At 38.1% G+C, this 19,849-nt stretch overlaps 1 protein-coding gene across 1 annotated transcript in view; it reads left to right on the top strand.

The window, feature by feature from the left end:
- The window catches only part of Anapc1 (anaphase promoting complex subunit 1), a 105,677-nt gene that overhangs the window by 81,579 nt on the left and 4,249 nt on the right, over positions 1-19,849 (top strand). Inside the window, exons 40-47 of the mRNA XM_070013277.1 lie at positions 3,921-4,038; positions 5,135-5,212; positions 5,525-5,592; positions 6,962-7,100; positions 10,555-10,641; positions 14,761-14,856; positions 16,675-16,873; positions 18,934-19,068. Coding sequence (XP_069869378.1) covers positions 3,921-4,038; positions 5,135-5,212; positions 5,525-5,592; positions 6,962-7,100; positions 10,555-10,641; positions 14,761-14,856; positions 16,675-16,873; positions 18,934-19,068 — 920 coding nt within the window. The remainder of the gene's footprint in view (positions 1-3,920; positions 4,039-5,134; positions 5,213-5,524; positions 5,593-6,961; positions 7,101-10,554; positions 10,642-14,760; positions 14,857-16,674; positions 16,874-18,933; positions 19,069-19,849) is intronic.

Genomic DNA, 19,849 nt, shown 5'->3' with positions numbered 1-19,849 from the left:
CAGAAAGATATTTGAGAGGGACTGATTTTATCATTGCTTTGTTTATTAGTGAGTATTTTTATGTTAAAGACAATTTATATACTTTATTGTACAACCTTTTAACTGAATATGAAGTTAAAAATATTCTTGGGTCAGTGATCAGATACTTTTTTTTAATATATAATTTTTGTTGGAAAGATACTGTATAGAGGGGTTACAGTTGCATGAGTAAGGTAATGAGTACACTTCCTATCAAGCATTGTTACCCCTTCCTTTGTTTTTCCCCTGACCATCCCTTCCCTCCCCAATTCCTCCTCCTACTCTCCCTGAAGTTGTAAAGTTCATTTTCAACATAGTATCTTGTACATCTCATTGTTACAGTGGGTCAACCTTTATCCTTATTTCAGCATTCTGTTATTTCCCTTCCCCTCCCCAAGTTAGAAAAACAAATATACAAGATGCAGGGCACCGGAATCAAATACAGTGAAAACAGGGGTTATACCATGGGGAAAGAACATACAAAAGAAACAAAAATATCACATAGTACATTGTAAGGACATTGTAAGGACATTAAAAACAACAGCAAGAAAGATAAAACCTCTTGTGTCCCTGTCTTGGGGTTCATTTCCTTTAAAATGTTATATGGTCATATGTACATAGCTTTTGACCTTTTCTGCTCGTCCTAGACATATTCTAGTTATTGCAAATAAGGGAAACCATGGGACCTATATTTTTCTTTGGGCCTGGCTTACTTCACTTAATATAATTTTTTCCAAGTCTTTCCATTTCCTAACAAATGGGGCAGTGTTGTTCTTTCTGATGGAAGCATAGAATTCCATTGTATACATATGTCACATTTTCTTGATCTATTCATCTACTGAGGGGCATCTGGGTTGGTTCCATATCTTAGCTATGGTGAATAATGCTGCAATAAACATAGTTGTGCTGGGAGCTTTAGTATAGCCTTGTTTGTGATCGTTTGGGCAAATGCCCAAAAGTGGAATCGCTGGAGGATAGGGGAGCTGTATGTGGAGTCTTGAGGAACCTCCATACTACTTTCCAAAGTGGTTGAACAAGTTTACTCTCCCACCAACAATGCAGTAGGGTTCCCTTTAGGCCACAACCCCTCCAGCATCTATTGTTACTAGAGTTCTTGATTATAGCCATTCTAACTGGGGTGAGGTGGAATCTCAATGTTGTTTTGATTTGCATTCCTTTTATGGTTAGAGAAGTTGAGCATTTCTTCATGTGTCTATTGGCCATTCTTATTTCCTCTTCAGAGAAGTCTCTCTTTAAGTCTTTAGCCCACTTATTAATCGGGTAGTTTGAGGATTTGTTGTGGGATTTAATGTTTTGGGTTCTAAGTATGTTTAGATATGAGGCCTTTGTCCATTGTATGGCTAGTGAAGATCTTCTTTGTGTATATTGAACCAGCTTTGCATCCCTGAAATGAATCCTGTTTGATCATGGTATCTGATTTTTTTGATGAGTTGTTGAAGCCGATTGGCCAAAATTTTGTTGAGAAGTTTTACATCCATGTTTATCAAAGAAATGTTTCTCTTTCTTTTATTTTATTTTATTTTTTATTTTTATTTATTTATTTATTTTTGGCCAGTTGTGGGGCCTGAACTCTGGGCCTGGGCGCTATCCCTCAGCTCTTCAGCTCAAGGCTAGCACTCTACCACTTGAGCCAACCACAGCACCACTTCCGGCCTTTTCTGCTTATGTGGTGCTGAGGAATTGAACCCAGGGCCTCATGCATGCAAGGCAAGCACTCTACCACTGAGCCACCTTCCCAGCCCCTGTTTCTCTTTCTTTGATGAGTCCCTGCCTGGTTTTGGGATGAGGGTTATGATGGTTTCATAGAAAGAGTTTGGTAGTAAACTTTCACTTTCAATTTCATTAAAGAGTTGGTGGAGTATCCTGTGAGTTCTGCTTTGAAGGCCTTGTAGAATTCAGCTGTAAATCCTTCCGGTCCTGAGCTTTTCTTGGGTTGGAGGTCTCTTGTTGCTGTTTCTATTTTGATGCTTGATATTGGTCTGTTAATTTGGTTTAAATCATCTTGGTTTAGTTTGGGCATGTCAATATTTGCTAGAAATTCATCTGTTTCTTCCAGATTCTCAAACTTAACTAACATAAAGGTTTGAGAAATAGTCTTTTATGATGTTCTGAATCTTGGTTGTTTCTGTGGTGATGTTTTCATTTTCATCTCTTGAGTTTGTTTATTTGGGTATGTTCTCTTCTTTTTATGATAAGATTTGTTAAGGGTCTGTCAAGTTAATTTTTTTGAAGAACCAACTCTTTGTTTTGTTTATTCTACTTTTTTTTTTTACTCTTAATTCCTGTAATTCTGATGTAATTTTAACTGTTTATTTCTGTCTATTTGATTGGGGTTTAGCTTGTTGCTCTTTTTCAAGGAGCTTCAGATGCCTCATTAAATTGTTTCAGATCTCTCCAATTTGTTGATGTAGGAACTCAGAGCTATAAACTTGGCTCTGAGTACTGCCTTTGCTGTGTCCCAGAAGAGCTGGTAATTTGTGTGTTCATTTTTGTTAAATATCATGAATTTCCTTTCTGATCTCTTCCATGACCCACTGGTGGTTGAACAGTGTATTGTTCAGCCTATGTGTTAAAGGATTTTCCTTAGTGGCTTTTGGTGTTGCATTATAACTTTATTCCCTAGTGGTCTGAGAGAATGCAGGGCATAATTTCAGTATTTCTTATTTTGGACAAATTTGCTTTGTGACCTACAAATTTTGGACAAATTTGCTTTGTGCTCTATTTTGGAGAATGTTCTGTGTACTGATAAGAAGAACGTGTATTCTGATGCTGCTGGGTGAAATATTTGGTAGATGTCTGTTAAGTGTAGTTGAGGAAGATGACTGTTTCCTCTAGGTTGGAGTTGCTGTGATGGGGCTAGGTTGTAGGTAGATTTGAGGACTGTCAGCATTCAGTAACTTTTTCCTGAGGGGCTAGCTCCTGAAACACTCACAGAGCCCTGGAGTGATTCTCAGGATTTTTGTTTACTGAGTTTCAATTGTTTTTCTTTTACCCCCTCCTGCTGCTGGGTCTCCTGCCATGTGGGTGAGGCAGCCTGTGGCTCTGTTTACCTAGAGAAGTCACTCCTCCCTGAGCAGAGCTATCTCTGTCTGGGAAGGGCAATTTTTTTCCATTAGTTTCCTTTGACCTGTTGAATGGCTTCTATTGTCTTCTTCCAAGACTTGAGTTACTTGCTAGCTAGTCTGGCCCAGTCTTTGTCAGTATCAAAGATGGAGTTCTCCAGTGGTGGGGGAGGGACTACCTTACCACTGCTGTTCTGTGAGAAGGAATGAGGTTGTCTTGTGGGGGTACTCACACCTTTCCCTTGGTTTCTGGGCTGTCCATGATCTGGCAACAATCTGTGGTCAGCAGGATGAAGATTTCTGCTCCTTGTCAGTCCTTGCTGGCCAGTAGAATCTGCTCACACACAGCCTCTGGTGCCTTTGTTCCAGGCTCTCTCTATTTATATGGCAGCTGCTGCAGCAGTCAGTGTGGCTGCTGCAGACACTGGCAAGTGCTCGAATCTGTCTCTAACCCAGCTGCCTGAATTTTTCCTCTCTGGCCAAACTCTGTACTATGATGGTACACTTGGTGTGATTCTCTAGCCTTGGATTTTTCACTGGAACACTAAAACTGGTTTCTCCGTGAGAGCTTGTTTATTCCCCAGCTTCTCCTCTGCCATCTTCTTCCACACATAGATACTTTTTAAAGGATCATTTCTTCATATTTCTTACTGAACTTGACACCTGACTTTAAGAGTACCCTTCATAAAGATTAAGTCAGAAAAAGAAAACGATGGCTTTTTATGTGAAGCTCCTACTCAAACTTTTGTCCTCTGGAACATGTAGGCAACAGATTTTCTCCAATGGCTGTCACTTCCTGTCTGTATTTCCTGTGTCCAGGTATCATCTCCAGGCTCTCCGGCACCTGTATGTGCTGGCTGCAGAACCAAGGCTTCTAGTACCTGTAGATGTGGATACAAACACACCCTGCTACGCCCTCTTAGAAGTAACCTATAAGGTAACTCTAGCTTTTATTTATAATTTTATTACCACTCAATTATCTTTACAGGTGAAAACATTTCAGAAGTGATGTCTAGTAAAGCTGACAGTAATGAATGGCGCTTCCCAAGTTATTGTACGTTTGCCAGGCCATATACATACATTTATAGTCTCTGACTTTGTATTGTAGACCTTCTTAGTTGTTCTTTTGTCTCTAAAGCTTATAGTTCATAAATATTCTTGGTAACTTTACATGGCAAATACCGCTGTTCTGAATAGTTGAGTTAGAAATACTCCTAGATCCTTTTTTGAAAGCCCTAAATTGAATGAATATTCAGATGCACAGATCAATCTCAGGTCATATAACCTTCCATCAGTAAGCTTTTTAGTATCTCCTCTGTATCAAAGCTGTGCTGGCCTCTGGTATGGAAATGCAGTGACATTGTTATAGTTTTTAAGGAATTTGTATCGACTGGGGAGCCAGGTTTGGATGTATTGAGAATAGAGTTGTGAAAATGAGAGGGACATGTGTCGTGCAAAAGTGCTTTTGTCTAGCTGTGAGGCTTGGGCATTTGTCACATAGACTGGGCTGAGATTTGTTATCTTAAGTGGGGCTTGTTTTCACCATAGAAGACAACATGTGGGCTGGGAAGGTGGCTCAGTGGTAGAGCGCTTGCCTTGCATGCATGAGGCCCTGGGTTCGATTCCTCAGCACCACATAAGCAAAAAGAAAAATGCCGGAAGTGGCACTGTGGCTCAAGTGGTAGAACGCTAGCCTTGAGCTGAAGAGCTGAGGGACAACGCCCAGGCCCAGAGTTCAGGCCCCACGACCAGACCGCCCCCCCAAAAAAAAAAAAAAAAAAAGACAACATGTGTGTGAAAAGCCCAGAGGCCATGGCAGTGTGTCCTGTTGGTACTGCTGGTTGGTGAAGGACCAAGGCTCCAAGTGGTGGGGGAAGAAGTATGCCCTGTAAAAGAATTTAGAAATAAGATTGAGTGTCAGAGAGGATTTTATACCCTTTATTCTTTGAGGAAGGGGAAGATGAATAGTGGATGTTTTTTCTTTGTAGTTCCTACCAAGTAAATAGTGGCTCTACTTTAACTTTTTTATAAAGGGCACTCAGTGGTATGAACAAACCAAAGAAGAATTGATGGCTCCTACCCTTCTTCCAGAACTCCACCTTTTAAAGCAGGTAAGTTGGGCATGATTTGGGGGAGTCAATCCAAGGGATAAATTGAAAGAATGGTGTAGCGTTATAGGTGACTGCTTGGAAAAGTCTGCCTTCTCCATGCTTTGTATAACACAGGAAAGCAGTATCAGGAGGAGCAGTCATGAATAGCAGGGAAGGGCTGTCCTGAGAGGTGTTGTGCCCTCAAAACATGATTCATATGCAATTTTCTTCAGGAAACGGAATTTAACAACTTTTTCCTGACTGTTTCTGAGGTACTACTTTTGAAAGGCGTGGTTTCAGTTTTTTGTTGACTGTTCGCATTTATCTTGGCAGATTAAAATTAAAGGCCCAAGGTACTGGGAACTGCTCATAGATTTAAGCAAGGGAACAGAACACTTGAAGTAAGTATACTGCAGACTTTTTCCTTTAAACATGAGGAAGTAAAATTATAGATTACCTAGAATGTTGCTTATCATTCTTCAATCTCTTTCAAGAAAGTATGTAGGATGTATTGGATAAAATGTTCTATGTCCTTGAAATTGAGTTTTTATTACAATGTGAAACTTTTCATTTGGAAATCATGCTCTGAACTGGGTAGAAAATATCTAGCCTGAGGGCAAAATAAGGCCTACAAGTCATTTGGCACATGAGAGGCAAAGCTTTTTTTGCATCAGCTGCTTGTAATGTCTGCCTGTATTGATAATTTTGTAGAGCTGGTGAGTTATGTTAAAATACTCAAATGATTCTTGGCAGAAAAAAGATTTTCCATTCTTGCTTTGAAACGTTTACACTTTTCATCTAGAAATTTAGCTTGAGAAAGTATAGGAAAATAGGGCTGAGTCAAACACCTGTTGTTCATACCATGATTTAAGCCACTTAGGAGGCTGAGATCTGAGAATTATGGTTTGAAACCAGCCTGAGCAGACAAATCCAAGAGACTCTTATATCCAGTTAATCATCAAAAAGTTGGAAATGGACACATACCTCAAATAGTAGAACACAAACCTTGAGCGGAAATTCCAAGTGAGAGTATGAGGCCCTGAGTTCATCCCCCAAAACCAACACAAAATGAAAAAAGAAAATAAGACTTATGTGTCTGTTCACTAAGGGAACTTTATTGTAACAGCAGTGTTTGTCAGATATTTCTTTACTATTGTCTTTACTGTTGTCTTATTAACATGTTTTAATTAAGATTATGGTAGATTGTTCTTGAGTGGAAACAGTTATATTCATACAATAACTTCAGCATGTCAATAATTTTATACCTCGTATCATATGTAAACCAGAAAGTTTAAAAACATATAGAAGTTTTTATAGCTTTGTCTGTCCCACTTTGTATTTTCCCATCATTTAGTGGCAAGTTTCTGTATTATTGTCTTTATATTTACATTATTTTCTTTTTGCTACAGCCAGTTAATAGCTCTTTAGTGCCTCTAGTGTCTAATGCATGCTAAGGGACAGAGGGTATACCAACAAGTGTTAGATATTAATAGTACATAATTAATATTACCTTTAAAACTTAGACTTGAGCAAATAGTTAGAATTCTTTCTATTTATTAACAAGTCCTGTGAATCTGGACTTTTAGGTTTTCTTATTTACTGCAGGTTTTCTTGTATGGACTGATTTAATTGTAGACACAGTGAATAATGGTGGAGAATGATGCAGACTTTATTTCCTTTAAACATGGTATTGGAAAACACCATTTCCATCTGAGAACTGCCAGTAATACCTCCTGTTAAATTCATTATTGTTAATTAATTTTCTTTCAGGTCCATTCTTTCCAAGGATGGGGTTTTATATGTTAAGCTAAGGGCAGGCCAGCTCTCCTACAAAGAAGATCCAATGGGATGGCAAAGTTTGTTGGCTCAGACTGTTACAAACAGGAATTCTGAAGCCCGGATTTTCAAGGTAGTATTGATTAGTGTAAACTGAAAGACCAGAAGTAATAGGCCACATCCCTGTAGCTTTTCCTCTTATTGCTGCATATTGTAGAGCCTGATTGACATTGGGTTTCTTTGATGTTTTATGTGGCAGCCATAGTAAAATAGGTACAGTCTGTCTGTACTCTAGGAAGTACAAGTCACAATAAATCTTTACACTGTAATTTTACCTATTAGTCTTTAAATTAGTCATGTTTTACTTAATATTTATAAAAAATAATTTTTTTTGCAAGTTGCCAGTTAGCATTAATTCCTTATTTTATTTATTTTTTGGTGCCAGTGCTGGGGTTTGAAATCAGGGTCTGGGTCCTGCCCCTTAATGTTTTTGCTCAAAGCTAGTTCTGCTTCTGGCTTTTTGCTGATTAATTGGAGATAAGGGTCTCATGGACTTTGAATCTCAGCCCTTCCTGAGTAGCTAGGATTATAGACATGAGCCACTGGAGCCTAGTGGCACTAATTTTTTTTTTTTAATTTACTACTAATTCTTATTAGTTACTTTCTTTTCTTTGTCTTTGTCTTTTTTCCTTTTCTTTTTGGGTCAGGTCGTTGGGCCTGAACTCTTGGCCTGGATGCTGTCCCTTAGCTCTTCAGCTCAAGGCTAGCGCTGTACTACTTGAGCCACAGCGCCACTTCTGGCTTTTTTCTTTTTTGCTTATGTGGTGCTGAGGAATCGAACCCAGGGCCTCATGCATGCAAGGCAAGCACTCTACCACTGAGCCACCTTCCCAGCCCCCTTCCTCTCCTCTCCCCTTCCCTCCCCTCCCCTCTTTCTTCTTTTCTCCTTTTTTGGTCTTGGGCTTGAACTCTGGGCCTGGGCACTATTCCTCAGCTCTTCAGCTCAAGGTGAGCGTTCTACCACTTGTTCTACCACTTGAGCTACAGCGCCACTTCTCGTTTTCTGAGTGGTTTGTTGGAGATAAGAGTCTCATGGAGTTTCCAGCCTGGATGGCTTTGAACTGTGATTCTCAGATCTTAGCCTCCTGAGTTAGCTAGGATTATAGGTGTGAGCCACCGACACCCGGCCGCCTAGTTACCTTTTTTTTTTTTTTTGAAATATCAATCTGTTGTAAAAATCTCCTTTTTCATCTCTATTGTATATCTCAAGTCTTCTTTCCTTCTTTAGTATGCCTAAGGATTTGTCTTCTCAAGAAACCTATTCTTTGTTCATTGGTCCTTTATATTATTCTACTCCGCCTGACTCCCAAGGCATCTAGTTCCTGACTTGCTCACTCAGCTAGCATCTATCACACATCAAGCACAGGTTTGTTTTGTTTTGTTTTCCCTGATTATTTTGGAGATGGAGTCTTGAAGACTTTCTGTTTGAGCTGGCTTTGAACCTGGATCCCCCAGCTCTCAGCCTCCTGAGTAGCTAGGATTACAGATGCCCAGACTTTGTATTGTTCTTTTAGTCTCTTAATTCTGCCTAGATCTTCATTATTTCTTTCTGTCTACTAATATGGTGTTTCATTTATTTTTAATTTTCTCTGAACTTGAAATGCACCATAAAGTTATTTATTGGCGATATCTATGATTTTCAATGTAAGTACTCATAGCTATAAATATTCCTGTTAGAATTGTGTTTGCTCTATCCCCAAAGTTCTGGTAATTTGTATTTTTGTTTTAATTTCACTGTATGTATATAAAAATTTTCTGTCTCATTTTTCAGTGACCTGCTGATCATTGTAAACTGTATTCTTCAGTCTCCATGTTTTCCTATAGTTTCTGTGTTTTCTCTGTTGCTTTCGTCTTTTATTTCATAAAAAATCCCCCCCCCTCTTTTTTTTGCTGTTGGCACTGGGGTTTGAACTCCAGAGTCTGGGTGTTCGCCTTTATCTTTTTCTCTCAAGGCTGGCCCTCTACCACTTGAGCATGCCTTCGTTTTTGGATTTTGCTGGCTAATTGAAAAGTCTTGCAGACTACTGTCTGTGCTGGCTCTGAACTACAATCTGTACCTCTTAATCAGTCTCCTGAGTAACTAGAATTATAGGAGTGAGCCACTGGTGCCTGGCAACCTTTTCCTTCTTAACTTGGGAGGTTTTCTGCGTTACTGAATTAATAATATTTGAGTGGTTTTTATTTCTTATTTGTTTATTCATTTTTCTAGTGAGATTTGTTTTTTCCTGAGCTGTCATGCCTGCATAGCACTTCCTTCCTCTTCTGTGTATAGTGTTCAAGTATCTTCCACAGTGCTGGCTTATTTGGTATGGATCGCTTCAGATTTATGCTTACCATGGGAGGTCTTTATTTCTCTTTTAATTTTAAAGAAAAATTTAACTGGGCATGATGGTATTGGTTGGCAGTTGCTTAGAATCCTTTAATCCCTGCTCTCTTCTGGTCTTTAGGGTTTCTGCTGCTTCTTATTCCATTTTCAGTCTTGAACCCTGAGTGATAACCTGCTTTTGCCCCTAGTTTTTTTTTGTGGTAAAATATACACAACATAAAATAGATTGTTTTAGCTATTTTTAAGTATAACATTAAGTGGTATAAAGTATACTGATAATTATTGGTGGTGGTGGTGGTGGTGGTGGTGGTGGTGTGTGTGTGTGTACACACGTGCGTGCACTGGTACTGGGGCTTGAACTCAGGGCTTGGACAATGTCTCTCAGCTTATTTTTGCTCTAGGCTGGTGCACTACCACATGAGCCATACCTCTGCTTCTTGTTTTTTGCTTGTCAATTGGAGATGCATGTTACAGACTTTCCTGCCTGGGCTGGCTTTAAATCAGAATCTCCAGACCTCAGCCTTCTGAGTAGCTAGGATTATAGGCATGAGCCACTGGCTTATAACCATTGATAAGTTGTTTTTATTAAAATACGTTTTTTATTGTAAAAATACTGTACAGAGGGATTACAGTTACATGAGCAGGTAATGAGTACATTTCCTATCAAGCATTGTTGCTGCCTCCTCTGTTTTTCCCCTACCATCCCTTCCCTCCCACCTACACAACTACACCCCCTTTCTCCCCAATTGATATTGTTAACTCTGCATTTCTCTTGTCTACCCTCTGCTTTCTGCCTTAGTGGTGTCTCCCCTGTATTTGGAGTCATCTAATATTTGTCCTTTTGTGACTGGGTTGAGGGATACTCTTTTTTTCTCTCTCAGTAACAATTATAGCCTGTAGTGGACTTTTCGTTAGATATTGAATGAGGGAGAAAAGGAAGTCTTTTGGGGGCAAGTTGTTTAAGAAAAACCTGCTTATTATTGGCCTTTTGGTATATAAATAACATATTTCTTTGTAAAGAAAAACTCTTGAACTTCTTCAAACAGATTGATGAAGTTCTGGTAAGTTGGAGCCATCTTGGGTTTTGTGGGAAGATTGTGTGAAAAGGGGGAGGTAGAGTTCTTAAAATTACATGCATTACAGTTTAAGCAGAAAGGAAATAGTCTCAATTACATTATTGATGGTTGATTTTCTTTTTTAGCCAGAAACAGTTTCATCATTCACTTCTGACCCAGCACTTCTGTCATTTGCTGAATATTTTTGCAAACCATCTGTGAACATGGGCCAGGTATGTATTATATGCTTTGCTGAATTCCAGAACTACAATTTGTTATTATTTCTGTCTGTAAACCACCAAAACTGTAATATCCCCATCAGTCTTTTTGATTGATGACATATCTCAAATGTATCACATGATTTTTGCTTGGCAAATACATATTTTAAAAATATTAAATTTAATAACTTCCTACCTTAATAGGAGAAACAACTTAAGATTTCTAAGACACTAATTTGGATGAGTAAGAGATTATGTTTCTTAAACTGATTTATATATTCTCTATATATTTCTTTCCTCCTTATACTACAATATTTCTGTTAATAATACAATTCTTGTCAGGATTTCCATGTTTAGTGGATCTTTGCGTTAATCTACTATACAGACAGAGAATGAGTTTATGTAGAAATTAAATGATGTAGTATTGAAGCCTGGCTTGTACAGTGTATGGCCTGGAGAAAACTTTCAGCCTCCCCAAGATAATGTCCTCATTTCTAATATTAAGGTTGTAGTAGAACTATCTTGTAGTATTGTTTGAGGTTTAAGTGAAATAACTTTACCCTCTTACTTGTTGTGTATATTTACTAGATACTTTGCTAAGTACGTGACGTAGTTTTCTTATTTAATTCTTACTCTAGGGAATAGGTACATTGTTATTATTCTGAGTTTACAGATAAGGAAACAGGTCCTCAGAACTGTCACATGAGGATCACATAGCTAGTTAGGAGATCAGAGGTCTCTTGTGCTTGCAAGGCATAGTCTGCCATTTCAGTTATACCCCTAGCTGTAATTGGATTATTTTGTTACATTTCTCCCTCTCTATTGCTTTCTTTTTCTTTCTTCTGTTTTTAACAGTATTTAGTGACTATTGTTGTTAGTGACTTATGTCATCTGCATACATAAACACAATGTATTTTATTCAGCTACTGTCATTCTCTCTTCCTCCCTTCATCTGGTCCCCCAACCAGTTCCACATTTGTATCTACATGACAGATATATAATATTCATACAAAAAAAACTATGGTATTTGTTGTTTTGAAACTATTTTGATTAACATATTGATGTCCAATTCCATCCATTTTCCTACAGATGACCTAATTTTATTCTTTATGGCTGAGTAATATTCCTTCTTGTGTATATATACCACTTTTTATTTATCCATTCATCAGTTGAAGGGCATATAAGCTCTTGACTCCATAGCTTGTCTGTTGTGAATAATGCTGTGATAAACATAGGTATGTAAGTATATCTATTGAATCCTGATTTGCATTCTGTTGGACATAGGCCCAAGAGTGGTATCATTGGACATTGCTTTTTTAGAAGGACTTTCATACTGATTTTCTTAGTGGTTGCACTAGTTTACATTCCAACTCATTCTAGACAGTATTGGTTGTTGTTTGTATTCTGGTAAGTCATTTTGACTGGGATGAGATGAACTCAGTGTCATTTTGATTTGCCTTTCTTTTATATTCAGGAATATTGAGTATTTCTTGATGTGTTTATTGACATTTGTGCTTTTTAAATTTTTTGAGAATTACCTGTTCAGTTGATTTGCCCATTTAGTGGGTTGGTTCTTTTGGAGTTTAGTTTTTTTTTCACTCTTTATGTATTCTAAAATTGTTTTCTTCTACATTTTCCAGTTTGATAGAGGAGTGTAAGTTTTCAAAATATTCTTTAATGATTTTCTGAATTTCATTGATATCTGTTGCACTATATCCTTTTTCATCTCTTGGCTTTATATTCTGGTTATTAATCCTTTGTCAGGTGAATAGATACAAACATTTTTCTCTTATTTTGTAAACTGTCTTCATTCTAGTGACTCTCTGTTTTTCATTGTGCAATTTTTTTTGGGGTGGGGGGAGGGTCCTGAACTCTGGGCCTGGGCACTGTCCCTCAGCTCTTCAGCTCAAGGTTAGCACTCTACCACTTGAGCCACAGAGCCACTTAGGCTTTTTTTGTTTGTTTGTTTGTTTATGTGGTGCTGAGGAATCAAACCCAGGGCCTCAGGCATGCAAGGCAAGCACTCTACCACTGAGCCACCTTCCCAACCCCCTACAATTTTTTTTTAAAATCTTGATGCAATTCTATTTGTCAGCCTTTGCTGAGCTATTGGAGTCCTATTTGAGAAGTTATTGCCTATGCATATATATCTTCCAGGATTTTCTTGTACTGGTTTCATAGTTTTAGGTCTGACAATTGATCCATTTTGAACTGAATACAGGGCAGTAGTCAGATACTTTGTTTATGTGGATATCTGGTTTTCACAACTTTTTTTTTTTTATTGTGAGAACACCGTACAGAGGAGTTGCAATTACATGGGCAAGATAACGAGTACATTTCTTATCAAGCATTGTTGCCTCCTCATTTTTCACAACATTTTTTTGAAGACATTTTTCTTTTCTCCCACGTATGTTTTTGTCACCTTTGTCAAAAATAAGTTAGCTGTGCTAGTGGCTCACACCTATCGTCCTAGCTACTTGGGCATATTGCAGTTTAATGCTAGCTCAGGCAGACAAATCCTCAAGACTCTTTATCTCCAGTAAACTAGTTAGAAGTGTAGCTCAAGTGGTAGAGCGCCAGCTATACCTACTTTTGTCACAGCTTTGTCATGAAGGGTTGTTGTATTTTATCTGAGGCTTTTTCTGCATCTAATAAAATGATGTGATTATTTTTAATCCTTGCTTGAACCATATGTTCTCTATTACATTTATTGATTTGCATATGTTAACCCATCTTTGCATCCCTGCAGTTGAAACCAACTTGATTATAATTATAGTATATAATCTCTTTGTTGTGTTGTTAGATTCACTTTGTCTTTTATTGAAAATTTCTGCTTCTATGTTTATTAAGGAAATTGATCTGTAACTTTTGTTGTACCTTTATCTGGTTTTGCTATTTAAGTAATACTGGCTTTATAGAATGAGTTTGGTAACACTCCTTTCTTTTGTATTTTTGGAATATTTTGAGGAACACTTGTTCTTGGAAGTCTGGCAGTGAATCCATTTGGTGCTGGACTTTTACTTGTTATCATTGGGCTTTTATTGGCTATTATTCATTATAGATATGTTTAATTGTATTTATCCTCTTGATTCACCTTTATTAGGTCATATGTGTCTAGAATTGTTTTCTTCTAGATTTTCAAGTTTGATGGAGGAGTGTAGGTTTTCAAAATATTCTTTAATGATTTTCTGAATTTCATTGGTATCTGTTGCACTATATCCTTTTTCATCTCTTGAATTTATTAATTTGAATATCCTCCCTTCTTTTAATTTGGCTGAAAGTTTTTCAATCTTGTTTATCTTTTAGAGAGCCAACTCTATTTTTCATTGTTTGTTGTATTCTTTTAGTCTCCCATTTCATTAATGTGTGACCTAGTTATTATTTCTTTCTGCCACCAATTTTGTGATTGGTTTGTTCTTGTTTTTCTAAGAGCTTAAAGTGGTTTATATGTGATCCCTCTGATTTTGTAGTGTAAGTAATTATGGCTATAATATACATTCCTCTTAGCACTCTTTGCTCTGTCTCTCAGGTTCAGGTAGGTTGTGTTACATTTTTGTCTGAACCTATGAATTTTTAAATTTCTGTTTTGTCAGTTATCTACCACTAATCATTCAGAAGTGTATTTGAATAGTTTTTCTTGCTTCTGATTTCTAATTTTATTCCATTGTCTATTAGGGTACAAGAATTTATTTTTAAGTACTTGTTATGACTTTTTTTTTGGGGGGGGGTCGTCCGGTCATGGGGCCTAAACTCTGGGCCTGGGCGCTGTCCCTCAGCTCTTCAGCCCAAGGCTAGCGCTCTACCACTTGAGCCACAGCGCCACTTCCGGCTTTTTGCTTTTTGCTTATGTGGTGCTGAGGAATTGAGCCCAGGGCCTCAGGCATGCAAGGCAAGTGCTCTACCACTGAGCCACCTTCCCAGCCCTTTGTTAGGACTTTTTTATGGCCTAAGATATAATCTCTTTGGAAGAAATTCCATGATCTGCTGAGATTAATGTGTAATCTGCTATAGGGTGGTATACTGTATAGATGCCTTTATATAAATGGCATTTATTTCTGCATTATATTTTAGTATCTTTGAATTGATTTTGGAAAATACTTAGATGTATTAAAGAATACTTTTAACTTTCCACAGAAACAGGAAATTCTGGATCTCTTTTGTTCAGTACTCTATGAATGTGTTACCCAGGAGACTCCAGAGATGTTGCCTGCGTACATATCAATGGATCAGGTATAGTTCCAAAGCTCTATTACATTTTTTTTGTGTGTGTGTGTGTGGTTATGGGGCTTGAACTCAGGGTCTGGGTACTGTCCTTGAGCTCTTTAGCTCAAGGGTAGCACTCTACTACTTTGAGCCATAGTGCCACTTCCAGTTTTTGAGTGGTTACTCAACAATAAGAGTCTCATGGGAACTTTTTGCCTGGGCTGGCTTCAAACCATGAACCTTAGCTCTCAGCCTCCTGAGTGGCTAGGATTACAGTTGTGAGCCACTGGTGCCCAGCTTAGCCTATTACAATTTTGATATTTATTCTGTATTTCAAGTGACCTATTGAACAATGTAGCAAGGATCTTAGGTGTCTTTTCATTTTGTTTGCTTTTAGAATATATAAAAAAGAAATCTACCACAGATATATCCAAAAAGCCTGGACTTAGTGTTGTCATGAGTGCTATTTGGGTGCTACTTTTTCTTAGGCTTCCTGTTGACCCTTCTGCCCTTCTCCCCTACTGGGGAAGAAAGAAAGCATTCCCTCCTTTGCCTCTACCATCCTGTGTGGTCTCTTCTGGCAAAGCCTGTTTGTGGAAAAGACTGTTGAAGAACAGTAAATGAGCAAATTGTGTTCTGATGATGGCAGGGATTTGAAATCTTATCTACCTAACTAAGCCTGCAGGAAGTTCCAGAATTCATGATTTAGGAATTTGGAGTTCATTTTTAAATTTTTTTTGAGTCTTCTATTTTAAAAGAGCCTAACAGAGGTACTGTAGAGATTAATGCTTAACAGCATTCTTAAGGATCTTACTTACTCACTTCATGTTGTTAGAACATATAGTTTCTTGATTTGCAGTTAAGCTAAGCCATTAGTTTTTCTTTTCTTTTCTTTTTGTGTGGGGGGAAGTTGTTTTGGTTTTTATTTTGGGTCCGGTTGTGGGCCTGAACTCTGAGCCTGGGCACTGCCCCTCAGCTCTTCAGCTCAAGGCTAGCGCTCTACCACTTGAGCCACAGCACCACTTCTGGCTTGTTTTTTTTTTTTTTTGTTTTTTTTTTTTGCTTATGGGTGCTGAGGAATCGAAACCAGGGCCTCAAGCATGCAAGGCAAGTGCTTTACCACTGAGCCACCTTCCAGCCTTGTGAGGGGAAGTTGGTGCCAGTCTAGAGCTTGAACTAGGGCCTGGACAGTGTCATTCCATATCTATTGAACTAAAATTTTTGGGACAAAATCCAAACTTTGTAGTTTTGAAATGCTCTTCAATTGAGTAGAAGTTCTCAGATTGATATATGAGACCCAGTGTTTGAAGCTTAAAAAACAATTCTGCTAAAAATAATCTACTGGAAAGCTAAGTGGAGAAGTAAAGACATTTAGACAAGGTAACTCTCCAAACCTGAAAGTCAGTGTGTTAATTATATTAATTAAAAGCCATGTTGGTGTAAAAACAAATGGGCTCAGAGCCCTGGTATTGTGTGGAATCTACCCTTTCTCAGTTGGACAGTATGATCTGTGTTATCTGTGCTGCATTGCTTCTTATATAGCCCCTTCTCTACACAGCAGCAAAAGTGTGGTGGTTGGTTGGTGGCTGAGTATGTGTTACCTCCTTTACCTTCTGGGACCCTTACCCCTTCATAATCAAGGGGAATCTCCATAGGGTAATGTCACCTCTCCTTGCAGCCATAGTGACTTTAGAGGTGGGTTTGAAGAGCTGTAAGATTAGTAGTATTGTGTTTGCCTTCTTTCTGCCCCCTGAGATTCCTAGCCTACTCCTGCTGTGTCTTTGTACCCCACTTGTGTTTCACTGAGGAGATTGGCTGGATTGTTGTTTCTCTTCCTTCTTACAGGCTTTACGAGGACTTAAAAAAAGAGAAATACCTGATACATCTGACCTTTGGCAGATAAAGTTGGTGTTAGAGTTTTTTAGCTCCCGAAGCCATCAGGAGCGGCTTCAGAACCAACCTAAGCGAGGGCTTTTTATGAACTCTGAATTCCTGCCAGTGGTGAAGTGTACTATTGATAACACTCTGGACCAGTGGCTACAAGGTAATGTTAGTACTGTGCCCTTGTGCTTTTTTTTTTTAGTGGACTTGATAAGAGTGGTGGTATATCCCTGCAATACCAGCTACTTGGAAAGAGGATTAGGAGAATCATGGTTCATTGTCTACCCTGGACAAAAGCAAGAACTTACCTAAAAAACAGACTACAAAAGCAAAAGGATTGTAGGCATGGCTCAAGTAGAGTGGAGGTCTTTTTCCCCCAGAAGTAAAAGCAAGTGGGCCAGGGGTTGAGATTCACCAGGCTCCAAGGCTTTTTTATTCTGACAGTTTTGGCAGTCAAGATCTTACCTGCTTTTTAAATTTTGCAGAAAATATAAACAACTTTTTAAGTACCACTTGACATTAGAACCTTGTCTTATCTTTCCTAGCATCAGATTGTTTCTTTTTTCAATATCTGTCTTCTGTCTCTTGGATGTGTAAACTTTTCCTTCCCTATTTTGTGCCTCTCCCTTTGGACACTTAGATGAGTGCTTATTAAGTGTTTGCTGTACCAACTGTGTGAGCAAACCTGAGGTGTCGTGTGACAGTGACTTTCTGCCAATGGAAGTTACTAATTTGTGACTACCAGGAACTTGTGAAGATTCTGAATGATTGCCTTACATAAGGCAAATGTTGTGGCCTTTGATTTGTAGAAATGTATTGTCTCTGTTTTTCTTATATGAAAATGATTTTCAGTAGTCAGCTATTTGCTTTTTTCATTCTTTTTAGTTTATCTTCCCAATCTGCTTTGGGTAAATACTAATCTTTGTAATATCAGTAGAAACATTGTTTCTTGAAGAATTGAACTTAAGCATTTGAATATAATTCAGCCAAAAACGATTCCACTGTAATACAGCAAAATAGATTTTTGAAAAATACGAAACTATAAACTGAATTTTGAACAGTTATGTGGGAAGCAACAGTTTTATACTCTTCAATGTTTATATTTAATAGCTACATCTAGATTGCTTTTTTTTTTTTATGGTCTAGATTTTTTTTTTTTTTTTTTGCTAGTTATGGAGCCTGAACTCTGGGCCTGGGCGCTGTCCCTCAGCTCTTCAGCTCAAGGCGAGCGCTCTACCACTTGAGCCACAGTGCCACTTCCAGCTTTTTCTGCTAATGTGGTGCTGAGGAATCGAACCCAGGGCCTCATGTATGCAAGGCAAGCACTCTACCACTGAGCCACCTTCCCAGCCCTAGACTGCTTTTCTTTTGGGATTTAAAAAGGTCATGTAGTACTCAATCTTTGATAGTCATTTAATTCTCATTTTAGAGAAATACATGTATTTAAGATTGTAGTTCTCCCTTCCTCTCTCTTTCTCTCCCATCTGCTCGCCTTTATCTTGCACGGCCTCATGCTTGCTGTGGGAGAACTGTACCACTTGAGCCATATACTTAATCTTTATTTTCTTTTCTATTTTGAGGCAGGACCTTGCTATGAACCATCAGCCTGACATTCTTCCTGCCTACCTTCCATCTAACTTAGAGGCTTGAACCACTGAGCCTGGCTCAAACATTGACCTTTTTTTTTTTTTTTTTTTTTTTTTTGCCAGTTCTGGGGCTTGAATTCAGGGCCTGGGCACTGTCCCTGAGCTTCTTTTGCTCAAGGCTAGTGCTCTACCACTTGAGTCACAGTGCCACTTCCAGCTTTTTCTGTGTATGTGGTTCTGAGAAATGGAACCCAGGGCTTCATGTATGCTAGGCAAGCACTCTACCACTAAGCCATATCCCAAGCCTTCAAACGTTGGCTTTTGTAGGCATTCATCCAGTTGCTATCTTTTGGCTGCATCTTAGCCTTTTTGATCCTCTTAAGACTGTTGTGAGATGCTTTGTTGTCTTTAGACAAGCTACTTAGTCTCTCTAAGCCTAAGTTCAATTCCTATAGAATGGGGCCGTTCATGCATATTTAGTGAAATATGTGATTCATTTCACTTGCAGGAAACACATTAGGATAGGGTCAGCAAGTTGCTGATTAAAAAAGTAATGCAAACAAGGCATTCTTATACATTCCTATGCCACTTAGATCTGTCCTCAGTTGGTTCAGCTCCTTTTGTGTTTTTTGCACAGGTGGAGGTGATGTGTGTGTACAGGCCTACCTCAGCGGGCAGCCTGTGGAGGAGTCTCAGCTGAACATGCTGGCCTGCTTCCTTGTCTACCATGCTGTGCCTGCTCCCAGGCACCTGCCACCAATGGGACTAGAAGGTAATTGCATACATACTCCTGTTCAGCATCTCTCTTACATACAGGTTTTTAGTTTCTTCGAACAAAGAATTTCTAGTGCATTTCTCTCTCTAAAGACTTAAATCTTGGTGATTTGTTATCATTGTTGAACACTTTTTCTGTAAACAAACTGAACCATTTTTACACATTCTGTATACTTCCTATAATTGAGAAAAGGATAGCTTTTATTTCAGAGCTGTAAACATTCTAAACTTGTATTGTTTACTAATCTTTTCTAAGTTTCTTCAGTTTTTTAAAATTCTATCAAAGCTTAAAATTAACATAATTTTTATATGTTCACATCTCATATATTACATAAATATATAATTATATATAAATACTAGATTATAAACTATGATATATACTATATATAAATATATAAATACATAAATATATAGTATTAGCTCCTAACTACCTTTTTCAGAATATGGAAACAAGGTTTATCTAATAAAGAGAATAATAAAATACTATAAATTCTAAGTATCCATAATTATTTATAGCAATCTCAAATCACTATCTCTTGAGGGTTAAAAAAATGTTTGAAAAGGATGAAAGTGTTTAATTAATCACTTAGATGCTGAATGAGAAATTACTGTTTTGAAAACCTTAGATAAAATTACACTACATGGCAACAATGATGGAATGATTTGCTTTGGATGGACTGTTCCATGGGAGCAAATATAAAAGCCAGACAGAACATATGCAGTAACTATAGAAAGGAACTGTTGGTAGTGTGCTGGTGGGACTTGCTGGATGCAGCCAT

The sequence above is a fragment of the Dipodomys merriami genome, unplaced genomic scaffold (assembly GCF_024711535.1).
Source record: "Dipodomys merriami isolate MVZ:Mamm:240054 unplaced genomic scaffold, mDipMer1.0.p SCAF_90, whole genome shotgun sequence".
Lineage (NCBI taxonomy): Eukaryota > Metazoa > Chordata > Mammalia > Rodentia > Heteromyidae > Dipodomys > Dipodomys merriami.
Note: the sequence above shows the minus strand (reverse complement) of the source record. Positions and strands in the feature narration are given on the sequence as shown.